Source organism: Salminus brasiliensis, chromosome 3, assembly GCF_030463535.1.
Source record: "Salminus brasiliensis chromosome 3, fSalBra1.hap2, whole genome shotgun sequence".
In the NCBI taxonomy this organism is placed as follows: Eukaryota; Metazoa; Chordata; class Actinopteri; order Characiformes; family Bryconidae; genus Salminus; species Salminus brasiliensis.
In genome coordinates, this window is record NC_132880.1 from 9,031,475 (window position 1) to 9,048,169 (window position 16,695).

The following is a 16,695-nucleotide window of genomic DNA, read 5'->3' on the forward strand; positions in this document are numbered from 1 at the left end:
CCATACAAATAAGCCACAAACATTCTGGAATTTTGATTCACTCAAGTATCTTTGATTCACTCAAGGACATTCTAGGAAAAAACATCATGACTTCTATTAGGAAGCTGAAGTTTTGACGTCATTGGATCTTTCATAGGAACAATGATCCCAGGCATACCAACTCCCACTAAGGCTTGGTTTCAAAAGAAGCCCTGGAGGATTCTGGATAATAGACTGTAGCCTGTCTGTCATGCAGAATTTGTTAACTGTCATCTACCTATTCATCATTGATTAGTTTAAAATTTTTTTCAGTTCTGACCTGATGTCAGAATTTGCTACAAGAAAATTGTGGTCCACGTTCGCATATTGTAGCTTTAACATGTAGAATTGATGCTTGAACAGACACTTACTAATGCTTCCCTGTGTTGTAGTTTTACAGTGACTGCTTCAGTAAAAATGTACTAGAAGAGCCTGTTAGCCCATTAGCTAACATTACACTCTCAAAAACAAAGGTGCTCCAGATGGTTCTTTGAGTCACGCCATAGATGAACCACTTTTCCACTGGTTCTTAAACAATATAAAAGTTCTTTACACTCACACAAACCACATCTCTCCTACTAACATGGTTCCAAATGGAACTCTAAATGGTTAAACTCAAAGAACAATTATAGCAGCTTTATTTTAAGTGTGTCAGTGCTGACCAGGGCTGGGTTTCCTATGTATAAAAATGTAACACTCTCTCTACCGGTTAAGATGATCTTAACACTAAGATGCTTTTGAGAACCTGAGCCTGGTCAGTTGACACTGATGACCTGATCTGTTTATGATGTAGTTGTTATGAAGTGCAGCACTGTTATGAAGTACAGTGTAGGTAAAGTAAAGAAAGATGCCACAAAGGGTTCTTTGACTAATGCAATAGAAGATCCATGTTTGGATCTTTTTTTTTATTGTTACCTATTGTTAGAGGATGGGCTTCAGACACTGGTTTTGTCAGACCTCAGCTTGGTTAGCATTATACCTTCTTAAGCCTTCTAGATTGGATGTCTAATTAGAGCCCTATGTATTAACAAATTGTTAAATTTGATGGCAAACAGATTTTGGGCAAGGTGTCCAGGATAGAGATACACTGTATGAACGAAAGTACTGGGACACCTACCCAAAAAGATGCCATCTTGCTTTTGTTGGAGTAACTGTCTCTACTGTCCAGGAAAGTAGCTGAATGTATTCATTAGAAGGGGTGTCCACAAATCTTTGGACATAGTGTAAATACCCTACTAACCATGTTCCACATGACTCCATAAAGAACAAAATACATTTCTACTACAGGGCCATTAAAAGAACCCTGTACAGCACATTTCTCAAGGGTGTATGGCTTCTATGCCAATTTTAGGGTTCTCCTTAGAACATTAATATTAGGTGGAGGTATATATTAGGTGGAAGTTTACATCTCATTTATGAAAATGATTCACTAAAAAAAATCTTTTGAAAGTTTCTTCACACCTAATTTACATAGAAGGGATATTTTTATGGCATAATGCAGAACCAGAACGTTTCCGGCACCTGTTTATTTATTATTTTTTTATTATTAACAGTCAGAAATCTAATATGGTATATACTGACACACCATGGATGTTACTGATGATAACTACTGCAATTGGAACAGCGACTTTATCTAATAAAATGAGAACGAAACAAAGATAGTTCTAGGCCTCATCTCTACAGAGCATCCGTTAACCCCTTAACTCCTAAGATAATCATTCAGTGATCATTCTTTAAATGAAAACTGATGTATCGCCATTTCATTTACCAGATTACCTATAAACATCATGTAAATTCTAACAGTAATTAATGGTGAGCCTGCATGTAGGATTTAAAGGGTTTAAGAGGTAAACAATAACGAAACAGTCAAGCACACATGACTAGTTCTTTGATATAGCATAACCTGAACATGAAAACAAACCCACTCTGTAAACATCCAAGTTTGTAATGCAAGGCATAGTCAAAAACAGCTTTTATTGACGGGTGCCATGGCTATCTCTGGAGATTTGCAGAAGCAGATGGGGCTTAGCAGAGGGGAAACAGAAGCTGTTTAATTCACATGGCTCTTAGCAGATGCTCTTTCATCTCTGAGGCAAAGTTAGTCCCTTGTCTCACTCTCACTTTTTTTTTTTTTTTAAACCAAAGGCCCAAAATTACCTGAAACAAACCACATTATACAGCACACTGTGCACTGATGGCAGTAATTCACCATTTATGTCCATTTTTTGGAAAGACAATCCCATTACGCATTCGTGACTAGATTATCAAATCTCTCTCTCTCTCTCTCTCTCTCTCTCTCTCTCTCATAACTAAGAAAGAGGTCTTTCACTTTTCAGTATCAGGTCAAATTAAATATTATACATGGCCGTTTGTCTTGCGTTAATACAGGCCACATGGATTGTCACCTGACCGCAATTAACTTCACCAATCAGGAAGCCCTCTGAAGCACGTTTGGGTGTCAACAATATGTTAATGACACACTTTCTATGCATGCAAACTGACCTAAGGGTCATCCAGTCCACTGACCTCCCCAGGCCACAGTCAGCTGTACATGAGCACATTCATGCATTTAAATAGCGTATTCTCACAGTGACAGTAAATTTAAAAATGTCGCTGGGTTTGTGATGAACAATTTTTGCAATACTTCCAAGTCCCCCCGCCCCCAGTTCCCCCACTTTAATGCATAATAGCATTTTGCAAGTTATGAAATCAAAAATTCATGTATGGTTCTTGGATATATAGTTTCAATTCTAAATAGTATAGGCATTTCACCGTTAGTGTCATTTTAATAAAAATGAAAGATTAAGATAGAAATGGTTATATGACCAACCCATACGGATTAAATTAAATTGTGGGTTTTCTATGCTTTTTTTCAACCGAGCAGTGATACAGTTGACGATACCAGCACCACAGTGTTTCATAAGTGCCTTTTCTTGCCATCATACATTTTGTGTAGTACAAAAAAACCTTCTTCTCTTTAGATATGCCAGTTAAGAAAGCAGGGTCAGCTCTGGAGGACAAGGTTCAGGGCCTTTCTCAAAATGGTTGAACAGTGGGATTTTAGCAAGACAGGGTATCGAACCCCAAATCTTGTGATCAATAACCCAGGGCTCTATCAATTGAATCATCACTGCCCATCACTTGGTGTACTCTTGTCACTGTAGCTCAAGGAGTACCCCAGGGTTCTGTCCTTGTCCTTCTTCTCTTGGAGAGACTTTTTAAAATCATTGCCTTCATTTTCACTGTTATGCTGATGACATTCAGATCTATATCATTACTGCTTCCCCCACAGCTTCCTGCTAGTCATTATGTTGTTTATTGACCTCAAGAATTGGTTGCATAAGAACAGCCTCAAACTGCATGCAGGAAAGGCAGAGGATTTATTAGTGGGCCCCAAAACACGAGAAGCAAATTCCTCTAATTTCACAATTGACATTGATGGCATATCTATCCAGTGAGCTCAAGTTACTAAAAATCTTGGCATTCTATTTGATTCCATCCCTATCATTGAGTCCAATGTTAAATTCCTCATCATCCTCGCAACAGTGCACACCTCTGGAATCATTGCTCTCTTTGTGATTGTTCCACTCTCTCCTCCTTCAAATCTCAACTTTCAGAAATCTGAAAACTTTTATTATATGAAAACTGTTATTATATATTTACAAGGATGGTCCTATTCACTGAAACATTAATTGAACTATTCATCGAAAGGTTCTTTGGGAAACCAAAAGTGGCTCTTTAATGTCAGCACTTCTATTTTTAAGAGCGTGTCGACCAGACCTGAAGAAGCAATTAGTCATGTTTCTGTTCAAGCCACTGTTGGTGGACACCAAAAGATCTCCTGATACCTCAGGGTTCTAACTTACTTATCTTGTCATGATGGTACAATAACTAAAACCAAGCGCCAGGACCTTGTCCAGAGCCGCAGAAGAATGAACTAGGGCAACTACAAAGACCACAGACTAATTCAATCAACAAATGCAATCAACTGAAGTGAATCTGCCCTAAACAAAATTAGACAAAACAGCACATGACTGCAGGGTCATCTTTTGTTTCGACTGAAGATAAGAAACTGTGTATGAATTGTCTACAAGCTACTATAAACACACAAATAGTCTCAACGACAAGACAATTTACCAAGACAAGAGGCATTATGAAATGTACCGCTTTAAGGTTCCAGGATGAAGGATGTCCATTTAAAAGAAGAAAATTATTCAGTGTAAAATAAGAGTCTTAAACTAAGCCTGCTGTTAAGCCTTGAGAGCTGTTGAATGCTCCTTCAACAAGTATTCAGTGGCGATACATCTGCTTTCAGTTGGGTATAATCACACAGCTTCCTGCTGTGTGCATAATGGGAATAATCTGACTTCAGAAAACTCGTCTTATTGACGATTCACTGTAATCCATCCACACCCCTCCGTCAGAAGACAGGATGTGTACACAAGGACAAAGGCCCTGTCCCACTTATGTCATGTACAAACTACTGATGGTACTTTGTGGTCAGATTGCTGGACTGTTCACCCAACACAATGCGTTGTCTTGTAATCAAGAGTCTATAGGTTGTTGTGGTTGCCAGTCCTGAGGACGAGCCAGCGACCTTCTAGTCCCAAGCCCACTTTTCTAACCATTCAGCTGAATTCTGACATACTATATGTCAGCATGAATGTACTGTATATGACATGGGATGCATTTTAAAGGAATAAAGGATTATTCATACCTAAAAAAACACAACCTCTAGCGGTTAAGCAGGTAACCGTGGCATTCTGAATGGATCAGATCTCGGTTTTAAAGTTCCCGATACACTTCCGATTCGTAGGTTTGCTGTAGCCATCTGGCGTTCTCTAGGTGCCACAAGTAGATACAGTACATACTGCTGCAGTTGAAAACTATCCTTGACAGACTACCCTAGATTTTAGCAAGTAAGCAAAACTAAAAACAGAGAGCTTTATTTGAACTGATAGGTGTGGTGGCCTTTCCATTTAGTAGTCAAAATAAAAGCTGAAGTTGGCTTTAAATTCTAACTCTCCAGTCTACCTTAAATAGTGCAACAGCTACAACAGCAGCAGAACCGAACTGCTGCATTATTTAAGGTGGATTGGAAAGTTTGGTGGGGGGGAGGGGGTCTTTACTCTTGAATTACACCTGGTTAAAAAAAAAAAAACTATGATGGAAATGCTCTGTTCTACCAGCTCTGTTTGTTTAAACCAGCTCTGAATGGCACATTCATAACGAGGAGAAGTTGCTCCAAAGTAAATCAGTTTAGAATTTAGTCTGATTTTAGCAACTGTTACTAAATTTTTTGATTTTACTGGTGTTTACTGTTGGGCATCAGCACAACTTACCCAGGATGTGGGGTTGTATTATTTCTAGAAGCACAAAGATTGGATCAGGAATTGGCCGATTCCAGCATTAAGAGACAGATCGGATTGGGGGTAAAGAACCTTGATCAGGACATTCACAATTATATTATATTCTTATATTATATTTTACTATATTCTAATGATTAGTATATTCTATACATTTCAGAGTTTATTTGAATTAGTAAGAAAAGGGTGAGAACATTGACTAATGCTAATTTAAACACAGGGTATACATAGCTCAGTGGTCTAGCAGCATAATCCGCAACCCATGTCCCAGGGGTCACGAGTTTGAATCTTCAGCCACGACCATTTGCCATCAGAGAGAGCACAATAAGCTGGGCTCTCTCCAGGTGGCTAGATGGCTCTCTCTCTCTCCTCATCACTCTCAATGATGTTAGCTGGCAAAGCTAACATCATTGATCACCATGCTATGAGCTAATGTCATTAACCAACGTTATAACATCTACAACCAAAGACAAGAAAACTGGGACTGGGATGAGTAGAAATGCATTATGCTGATTTATTTGACTTTATTTCTGCATCGTAACAAACAGTTGTTTAACACTGCTCAACTGTGTAAGAAGGAATGTGGATAGAGCTTTTTACACAATGATTAACATGACAGATATACAGTATACAGACATACTATACTACTAAAATCGTCCGTCCAGCCATAAACAAGACACTCCAGGGTTACTGACATTTGTGAGCAATGACAGAACATTCAACCAGGAGCATCTAGACTGTATGAGCGATTCTTAAAGCCATCAAGACTGTTCCGGCTCTTTCTTTCCACTGCAGCCCTTGAATGGCCTGGTCTTAGAAAAGACGAATATAGAATAGAAGAGAGCGCGACCTGCAGAACCTCTGAACAGGACATTTAATTATTCACCTTGAGTATAAATAGGTTGTTGCAGGTTAAAACGAACAGTCTCTCATTAGTGGCCCTGAAACCCAGCACAGGGTTGTTGGACTCCAAGCTGGCTACTTGTTGCTTGGCAACCTGGCCCACCTGCCGGCCCTGTTTGCGGTTGAAGAGCACCGTGTCGACTGGAGACGGCTGCCGGTAGATGAAGACTCGTCTCAGACACTCGGCCAGCGCAGCATAAGAAAAGTTTGGGGCGCAGGTTGCAAACTTCTTATCCCGCTTCGAAGCCTGTACGTAACCTGGACATGGTGAGCAATGGGGAGAAGAAGGCAGCGCAAATGAGTGGACACAGCGAGTGAGTTCCAGTCACTCCCAAAATGTTGGACAGTACAAGCTAACTAAGTGTTGCTAGCCATGTGACAAAATTAGGACACCCCTTTGTCTTGTCATTTTTAAACATCTGGAAATATCTCCATATTTCTGATTACTTAAAACGCCAAAACCCTCTCTAACCATGCTCTTAACATCTGCAGCTGATGTGCAGCACCTGATTCTAATTTTAGACATTATGATGTGGGCATGTTTTAAGTTTTTCCATTTTTTTTTAAAAGACATGTCTTCAGTTGTATGTGTTTAGTTATATTTCCTCCATCTCTCAATATCGTTCAAATGAAGATCTCACATCTATACAGTTAAAACACAAAAGTTTCATCATGTCATCATTTTTTCACATGATTGAATATCATTATACTAGAGTTGTTCAGCTGGTAACAGAGCCCTCTAATTCAGATAACTTTGTGGGAAACAAAAAGACAAAATTTGACTATGATTGAGCTCCCTGTTTCAAAGTTAGGGATTGTTTAAAAAAACAAAAAAAAAACAAAAAGGAAAGTGTTGATGATGTTAAGTCTAAGTACATCTACTACAAATTCCTGGAATATCACAGATCATCAAATCAAGTGCCCAGACTACTACTTCTTACAACAACTAATAAGAAAAGCTTTTTCTCTAAATCCATTTTGCCTCAGAGGTGATTTAAAGCTTGAAGCAGCACGTTTCATTTCTTCACGAAAGAGAGAGAGAGAGACCTGTGGCTGCTTTGTCTTATTTCCGATTCTGTGATGTGAGGAAGTTCTGAAACGTACACCCTGAAATGTCATACTCACTCTAAACAATAAAGATACTTCAAACGGTCCTTTAAGCAATGCAATAGAAGGATTAGTTTTAGATCCATGAAATAAAAATGTTGGCAACAGGAATGGGTGAGTGTGAAGAACCTTCTACAGGTCTAAAGTACCTTCTTCATCTAAAGTATTCATTACCAATATAAGGTGTCTTCAGACTCACTGGTCTCCAAAACATTACAAACATGGCTCTTTATGGATCCAAATGTGGTTCTTTAATGGCATCTCTCAAAGAAACACTGTTCTTTTCAAGGGTGTAGAGTTTTTCTATAGATTCTTTTATTCATGAATGTATTTCCTGAATACTTATCCAGCAGTAAATAATGTCATGCCGGCATCACCACACAAAAGCTACATAATGGTTTTAGTAAGTGAACACAGCAGGTTTTACGACGACACCTGCATAATATGTAGAACTCGTTTGCCTCGTTTCTTCCTGCTCCACACTACTGTGTTTTGCTAGTTTCGCTGCATAGTAGGCTGGAAGTCTTGGACAGACGCATGCCTAACCATTAGAATATCAATATTATGCCCAGACAGTTCTGATTAGTGTTTTTCAAGCAGTGTGTTCTTTTTTTTCACCCAACCCTTGTTTGATTTTTAAAATAACTAAATTTTGATAGCATACAAATATATTTATAAAATATTCTTCACAGCATTCCCTAAGGTGACTGCAAAAATCAGGACAAACCCAAACACATTCAAATTTTAGAATAAAAGTCTTCACTGAGGAACCGGGTTTGAGTGGAATGGAGAGGGTAATTAGTCATATTGCGCAGGGGAAAGCCTGCAGTTGGAACAAATGTGCTTTGTCTTTATTTAGGTCACATTTTAAGCCGTCTAAATGAAATCAAGCAGATTTAAAAGAAGCTTGGAGTAGATGTTAGCCCAAATTACATTCATTATGTTCACACATTTCACGCCAGTTTTGTGAGAAAAAGGTGCCAAATTTAATACTACTTAAAATGTCTATAATTAGAGTCAGGAAGAGCACACCAGCATTCTTAGAGAGGATTCTGGAGGAGCCTGTCTTATTTAAACCTCAAGCATTTAGTTTGGATTTGCTCTTGACTGATGAAGTGAGTGGTTGTAGATGCAGAATTAGTCTGGGAAGGGATTTTAAAGGATCTCAGAACTCATAGAAATTAGCGGTTCCACTGTCCGCTAAATAATTTAACTGCCAACATGGCCAGGTCAGGCCATCCTAGCAAGGCCCATAAGCAGACAGCAAGATGCATAAAGACGTCTCCAACAATCCTACAATGTCATCAGGGTACCTAAAGGTAGCTCTTGCCACAGCTGTTGTCAAAGTACAGCATCTACCATCAGAAAGATACTGCACAAGCTTGATTTTCATTGATTTTGTGCAAAGAACTCCTTCCTCCTTCCTCCGTACATCACCCATGAAAATCAAACGTGTGTGGTCTCTTTCTGATGGTAGCTCTTGCTCCTGCTACTCCTGCTGTTTGCTAGGCAGCATGACCTGGTCATGTTGGTTGGTTGTTTCACTTGTAAATGATGGATAGTGGAACAGATGATTTCTAATTGTTCTGAGAACTTCTTCAATCCCTTTTCAGGCCTCAGGGAGCTTATTGGATCTCACAAAGTTAATAACACTCACTTTACCAATCAAGTGCAAACCAAACTTAACGTCTGAGGTTTAGAAAAGACAAGCTCATCTAAAATCCTCTCTAACCATGTTCTAATCATCTGCAGCCGATCTGTTTTTAAGGTAGTTATCAATGTGGGGGTGTTCTAAGTGTTTCCCTTACAAAAAAAAATCATTTATAATAATTACATTTTATAAATGATGTTTAATGACATTCTTCAACTGGATGTGTTGTTATATTTCCTCCATCTCTCAATATTGTTTAAATAAAGGTCAAAATTCCACAGGTTTACATTTGTTTTCATGTGGTTTCCTAGTTTTTTCATCATGACTGTATATTGATTATTACTGTGTGTCATGTTGACATGCAGCATCTCATGTAAGGGAGCACACTGGCAATGAGTCACCAACAGGTTTTGTGTTGTTTTTCCACTTGTGACTGGGTATATACCAATACTGCAATTCCTGTTACAAAGCCCAAACCGAAGACATTCAGGTGCAGAGCAGCAGCATCAGCATCAGCAGGTATGCTGGAGTCAGGAGAAAGAGTACCAGCCTTATGCGAAGATGAGAGAGATTGTGTCAGTGAGACTCACCCAGCGCGTTGAAGGTAGCGATGTGTTCCCACATATCGTTAGGCTGTTCAGGCCGTGGCTGCCAAAGCAAGGCGTCCACGTCATGCCTCAGACAGAACGCCGGCATTTCAGATGGGTTTGTGTCCACAGTGAACAGGTACTGGTGGCTACCAAGATTAACCTGGGGATAGAGGAAAGCAAAATTTTAGCTGATGACTCTTTTCCATATAAATAATTAGGATTAACAATTTTAAAGTCAATAACATTAAAGTCAAAAAACACGCACACACACACACACACACACACTTTTTTTTTTTGTTATTTTAAGAGTTTGGTGTTGCGTAAACGCTTTTTTCAAAACATTGTAGTTATCCCTCAAATCAATACACAAAGCTGCAAAAAAAAAAAAAAAAAAATACAAATTAATAAATACAAATATTTCACATTTACTGATCAGCCACAACATCAGCACCACCTGCCTTATACCGGCCGGCTGGATTAGGTCCCCCTTGTGCCAGCACAACAGATCTGACCATATAAGACCAATCGAGGCATGGACTCCCCAAGACCTCCTGTAAGTATCCTGTGGTATCTGGCACCAAGATGTTAGCAGCAGGTCCGTTAGGTCCTGTTAAAGTTGTGAGGTGGAGCCTCAATGGACTGTACCATTCAGCCTTAAGTGCCCATGACAACTGCTCACCAGAAAAAAACCCACAAGACCTGCCTGATGTTTTGGAGAGGCTCTGACTCGGTCGCTTAGCCATCACAATTTGGCCCATGTCAAAGCGGCTCAGATTCTTATGCTTCCCTATTTGTCTTGTCTTTTTTTTTATTGTATGTACCAAATAATACAAGCCTTGTTGTCAGCTGTTTTTCTGACTAGCCAACTATTGATACTTAGCAGTTTCCAAGCTGTTGATAAGAACAGCTCAATTTTAAATAATTAACCATATAAATATTTTAAAGATCCAAGACATCTTTTTTATTCACATGCATTTGCTTCAACAGATGAAAACGCATCCAGTACACATTCAGCTTCACTAAATACAAACAGCAAACTCCTGAACCGGAAATGACTGTCCACACTTGGTATTAAGCACCAGAGTGGTTCACCCAGGGCAGAGTGCCAATTCATATCTGGGCAGTAAGGCACAAATTTAGAGTAACCAATTCACCATCACTCGCCATGTTTTTGGACATTGAGAGGAAATCAGAGCTGGAGGAAACCTACCCGGACACGGGGAGAATGGTGCCATAACTGTTTTATCCACACCGATACTTAAACCCAGCAAGTTGACTGGCTTTTTTGGTTAAGGACAGGACTTAATCTGTAAAGGGACGCCACTTTGAGCATTACGAGAACTCCCATTCATATTTTAACCAATGACGGCTCACATCAATTAACTAATTAATCGCAGATTGTAGTCAATTAGTCATTGCACTCCAAGTCTGCACTAGATACATCAAGCCTGCTGGAAATGTAAAAAAAAAAAAACCCACAGACCTAACAACTAATCACTCGAGACAACCAACATTCAGTTTTAAAGGGGGCGTATTATGAAAATAAAAAATCCTGAACTTCTTCATTGTGAGTATAGATATACATACATTAGGGTATCTAGAGTGCCTTACAACACACTGCGAAATAAGACAATGCTGTCAGTTTTTCTGTGGGCTGCCTAGGAGCAAAACAGAGCTTTCGAAAAAAAACACGCCATTCAGATTTGGCTCAGCTTCCTACATCACAAGCCATCTCATTAGAATTCTATTATTATATTATATTCTTTCAGTCCTCTGTTCACTTCGTCACTTCCCCATTCCAACAGAAGAGGCAATAAGAAACGGAGAGAGTCTTTTAAGTATATAAATACACTGCGACAGTCGTATCCAAGAGGCAGCAGGAGGAGTCCCTAACAGACAGAGCAGTGAAACAAATGGCATTTTGGCAGTTTGGCAGGATGGTTTCGGCATTCCTGATGTCAGTCCAGATTAGCATCACTCTCAGACATGCCTGAAAGAAATTAGATGCACACAATGCCACTCTAGGGCTCACCGTCATCTCCACACAACTGCTTTCCCACCTGTTTTCAGACAGTGGTGTGAATTCCAGCTGTCAACACTTCCATTCTCAACTGCCACCTTATAATGCACCAGGCTAGCAGGAGTTCTAATGTGTATAAAACAGTAGCCAAGATGTGATGGCTAATTGTCAACAGCTGGATGACAGCATGGCATGTCAACAGTTCCTTGCTGAGGTGTTAAATGCAGTTCTGCATCCTCGCCTTGAGGGAAAACTGCAAAGTCAGAATTGAGAGGGTTCAAACAATGGAAAATTCATCACTGTTGACATGTTAACTGATTGTCTAGGTGTTTTGCTTTCTCTCAAAGTTCTGCCTCTTGGTTACTTATTTGTCAGTGAAATGTGTTGACCTGCCTCCTAAGAGTTTAACCTATATCATAAAGTTGCTCCAAACATTTCAGTCAGATTGCTTTTTGTATTTACAGCATAGCCACTCATAACCCAGATCACATTTTCATATCCACTAGATGTCCAGGCATTGGTGGCCTGTTCAAATCACTGGACTGACTTACTTTAGGGTACACCAATTATTAAGACAGGTGTTCAAATGCACATATTGCATAATATCAATAGAAAAACATTGCCAATAGAACAGGAAGCTCTAGAGCAGCCATACATGAGCCTAAAGCCACTATGATCAGTGTTGAGTGTCAGGTAGAAGAGTCTCTTAACCCTGGTCCTGGAGACACCCTGGCCTGCACATTTTCGTGTATTCCCTATTTTAACACACCCCCCGCAACTCTCAAAGGGCTTGTTAATGAGCTGTTCAATAGTTGAATCAGGTGTGTTGGGAGCATGGTAAGCACTAAAATGTGCAGGGCAGGGTGTCTCCAGGACCAGGGTTGAGACACACTGCAATAGACCATTATCATACTTCTGTTTATTAATGCGGAAGCAAAATAGTAGTGTTGTAATCAATGGCTGAGGCTACTGTGCTAATGGTGGTGTATTGAATTGACCAGGGTTTCCACTCTATCAAACCTTTAAATGGCCATTTTTAACAAGGTGACCAATAAAACAAGAGTTAACCTGAACTAGTTTAAATGCAGGAGCTGATCAGTGGGATTTACTGATGTTTGTGATTAAAAATGCTGAACTCGAGGATCAAGGTTTATTCATTCATTCACTGGGTTTGCCTAAAACCCATTAGAAACAGACCAATCAGTGCTGTATCTTGGTGAGTAGTTTAAGGTAGAAATACGATGTCTCTCTTTTCTAGTGGAGTTTTCAGGACGCTCGCTAATGTTGCTAATGTTTACATGAACTGAGTGGGAGAAGTTGAACGTGCTAGATTTTTACTTCTCCAGAAAGAAGGTCAATAAGTGCTGGTCTTTAATCGGTCCATTCAGAGATGTGATGTGGGGTGAACATTAAGATACACTCGGCTCCTTCTCCGCTTTTGAAAACTTGCCACAGGTGGATTCCTAGCAGATTCAACTCTGAGACACTCCGGTGTCTAAATGCCGCTGTTTTCCACACTGAACACGTTTACCACTGAACTCCAAGCAGCGGTTAACAGCACACTGTGGCCGACGTGCAGGTCATACAAATGCTTCGAACCTTTGCACGGCGCACTTCACCCAAGATATACCAATAGCCTTTCGTCTGTGTCAGAGGGACTTCCAGACCCGTTAACTGCCCTCCTGTTTCTGAGGGAGGTTGAAAACTGGCGATTGCACTGTTTGGTAATGCTACTATTTACAGCCAGACAAAGTGACTGTGATGAAGGGATACACCTTTGGGAATTGGGATGAGTTGGAGTGGCATTTGTGATTCAGAACTACTCATCCAACATCCAAGTACCTGGCCTTGCTAATGCCCTTATTGCTGAATGAATAAAGAGCTATTATTATAATGAATAAAGAACTATTCAGGTTAAAGGAACATGCCGAGCAGGTATCCATACACTTACGGCTGTACAGTGTATGTAGTGTCTCACAGGCACAGAAACAGTCTGGTCAATTCTAAGAGATGAACTGAAGTTGGAATATGTGGCCATTTTTGTTCAACAAAAAATAGCCAGAAAATTTACCCTTTAAAGGTCACCAATGTGTCACTGGATTTATAAATGACTGTATGAAAAAAAAAACCCTAACCCTAGTGCAAATGCAGAAATTTACATAATCGCAGCTCTAGCACAGGGAGATGGGCTCTGCTATTCTTTCTCCCTGCTCTGATATAACACACAATATACTGGTTGAAGGTGGGGGGTTAAAAAAAAAAGTTTCAGGCCAGCACACAAGGGCAACGTCGAGCCACAGTGTAATTATGTAGAAACTGCAGTGTGTCTCCAGCCTTGTGTGGAGAGGTGTGGACAGTGTTGACTTTTCCGAGCAGTGTCACCTCGGGCCGAAGTCAGAAAGGAGCAAGTGGGCTGGTAATGAAACACATTTCTAGATAAATGAAGAAACGTACGACCTGCTTCACTGTATCCAAAGTCTTGGAGAGAGAGAATCATGAGTTAACGAAGTGTAATCACAGAACACAGAACCTAGACTGGCACAGATTGTTCAGAATCTGCTTTCTGCCTTAAGGGAATCTTCTATTTTCCATTCACGAGGCAGGATCTTGCACTTCTTGGTTCTAACCAACCACTTCACAAGACCCTCATTAATAAGAAAGGCACACAGAGTCATTCCTCCAGGTAATAAGCAATCAGCACTTAATAAAAGCTCCTCGTCAGAATTACTGACTCGAAGCTTTTAATACTTGATTCAAGAGGAACCGTGGTAAATGTCAAAACTCTTTCCAAACTGGAAGCTGCCTTAGCTTGATTCGAGTGGCCAGGTGTGAGTCAGAGGAGACATGCTGCTCTGGAGGAGCAACTGAAGATCTTTCAGCTTTGTTCCCACATCCAGCGGGGGCACACAAACGTGCAATTGGAGGCCTCAGGGGGCAGACTTGCCAGTGGCGCCAAGAGCAAGGGCTTCATCGAGGAGCAAGCACACTCTGAGAGAAAGGTCAGCATAGTTCCCTCATGCATCAAATCACGTGATCGAGGAAGAACGGGGCGATGATATCTTTCTGGATGTGTGTGTGTGTGTGTGTGTGTGGGGGGGGGGGTCAGGGGGGTTCTTCACTTACTGCAAATGGAGCACCTGGTGCGCTGAAAGACATGCTGCAAACAAAAGGTGCATTAAGCTAAAGTACAGAAACCCAACAGTGAGGAAAAAGCACCATTACGTTCTGGAAAAGGTATCCCAATAAAAGCGAAAAAATGAAAATGGTCTTTTTAAAAAGATTGTGCTAAAAATGGCAAGGGACGACGTCAAGCGAAGAACTAACATAAGAATTAGTCTGGCATTAGTTAAAAGCATAGAATGCAACATCCAAGTGATTCTGCTTTGAGAAATAAAAGTTTGTAGGCTTGCTTGAGGTGGACAGACATTTTACTTTTAAGAGAAAAAACATCACAGAATACAGTCATGTGACTAAGGGCTCTGAATGGCCCAGCGGTCTAATGCACTACCACTTTGGCCCAGGGGTCGCGAGTTTAAATCCTGAGCCATGCCGCTTTGCCATCAGCGTCCAGAGTCTGAGAGAGCACAGTTGGCTGTACTTTTTCTGAGGCCTCCAAGCGATGCTGGCTGGCACAGGCATCGTCAGCTGGGGTGGTGGAGCCATGGACACTAGTGATATCAAAGGAGACCATACTTTCATCGGGAGCATTGCTAGGGGGAGTTACAAATGGATGGATTAACTGGCAGGACTAAATGGAGAGAAAAGAAGAAACAATTGGAGAAAACAAACAAAATATGCATCATTGATTTGCCTGAATTAGTGTCTTCCAAGGATCTCTTGTGAATCTTCTTTCGGGAAATCAAGCTTCAGGTTCAAGCTAACAGAAAGACTACAGGTAACCACTGTAGTGAGAATGTGATGGGCTATAATAGAAGACAGCGCTAGGTTCCACTTCTGTCAGCCAAGAACAGAAAGCGGAGGCTGCAGTGAGCAAAGGGTCCCTCAAAACCAGATGAAGCCTGGACAAACATAACCTAGTCTAATAAATCTCGATTTCTGCTAAGGCTCACTGATGATGGGTGTTTATGATGTCATAATTTGGCACCAACATCATTAATATAAGTCAACAGTCCAGGCTGGTGGAGGAGGTGTAATGGTATGGGAATGTTTTCTTGGCACACTTTGGGCCTGCTAATACCAACCAATCATCGCTTGAATGCCACATCTGAGTATTGTTGCTGACCATGTGCATCCCTTCATCGACACAATTTACCAACTTCCAGCATGACAATACACTATGTGACAAACCAAGTCGTCTCAAACTGGTTTTAGGACCATGACAATGGCCTGTGTACCACAGCAGGCCGTGCCCTACCCTTCCATGCCGTTGCAGACCCGGTCGGCACACAGGTAGCACTATGCTAACAGACAGCTATAGCCATGAATCTTGCATTAAAGATGATACACAGTCAAAAAATTATGAACATTGTCCAGCACAGCTGTTACACATCAGCTTGTACCCTGCAGGTTGCTTTTACTGGTTGCCTCGCAGAGGTAATACTAGCTTCCACAAAGAGAGTCAGGCTGTGCCAAGGGAGCAGTTTTGGACAAGCACGGCGCCGGAACCATGCTAATGGTGCCCTAGCGATGTTGGATGAGGTCTGTAGTCGACTCAAATGTGACAAAATTTATTACGCTACACTGCACTGGAAAAATAAACCCCCAAGGATCTTGCTGCACAATGGTGACACAAATATCCAGCCAGGTCAACGGATCCCTACAACATTAAGCCCTCCCACCTAATAATTTTGTGGCCCCAAGTACGGTTAGCTAACCGTGCTGGGAAAACCAGGTTCAGCCCGGTCTGTGGGCGTTCTGTGCTAAACTGTATCAATGTAGAATAGCCATCAGAATGGTTACCCTCTTCAGTCTCCGGGACTGGATCCAAAACAACACTTTTGAGATGTGGCAGTATGGGAGCCAAAGCCAAACCGGTATACTTAATAAAGTGCTCAGTGAGTCTATGTTTTTAATGGCGAT

General features: G+C 40.8%; 1 protein-coding gene across 1 annotated transcript in view; it reads right to left on the minus strand.

Moving 5' to 3' along the window:
* Positions 1-5,874: 5,874 nt before the first annotated feature.
* The window catches only part of nudcd1 (NudC domain containing 1), a 43,036-nt gene continuing 32,215 nt past the window's right edge, over positions 5,875-16,695 (minus strand). Inside the window, exons 9-10 of the mRNA XM_072674622.1 lie at positions 9,636-9,795; positions 5,875-6,545 (exon numbers count right to left, since the gene is read on the minus strand). Of these exons, the coding sequence (XP_072530723.1) occupies positions 6,259-6,545; positions 9,636-9,795 (447 nt within the window). The 3' untranslated portion in view covers positions 5,875-6,258. The remainder of the gene's footprint in view (positions 6,546-9,635; positions 9,796-16,695) is intronic.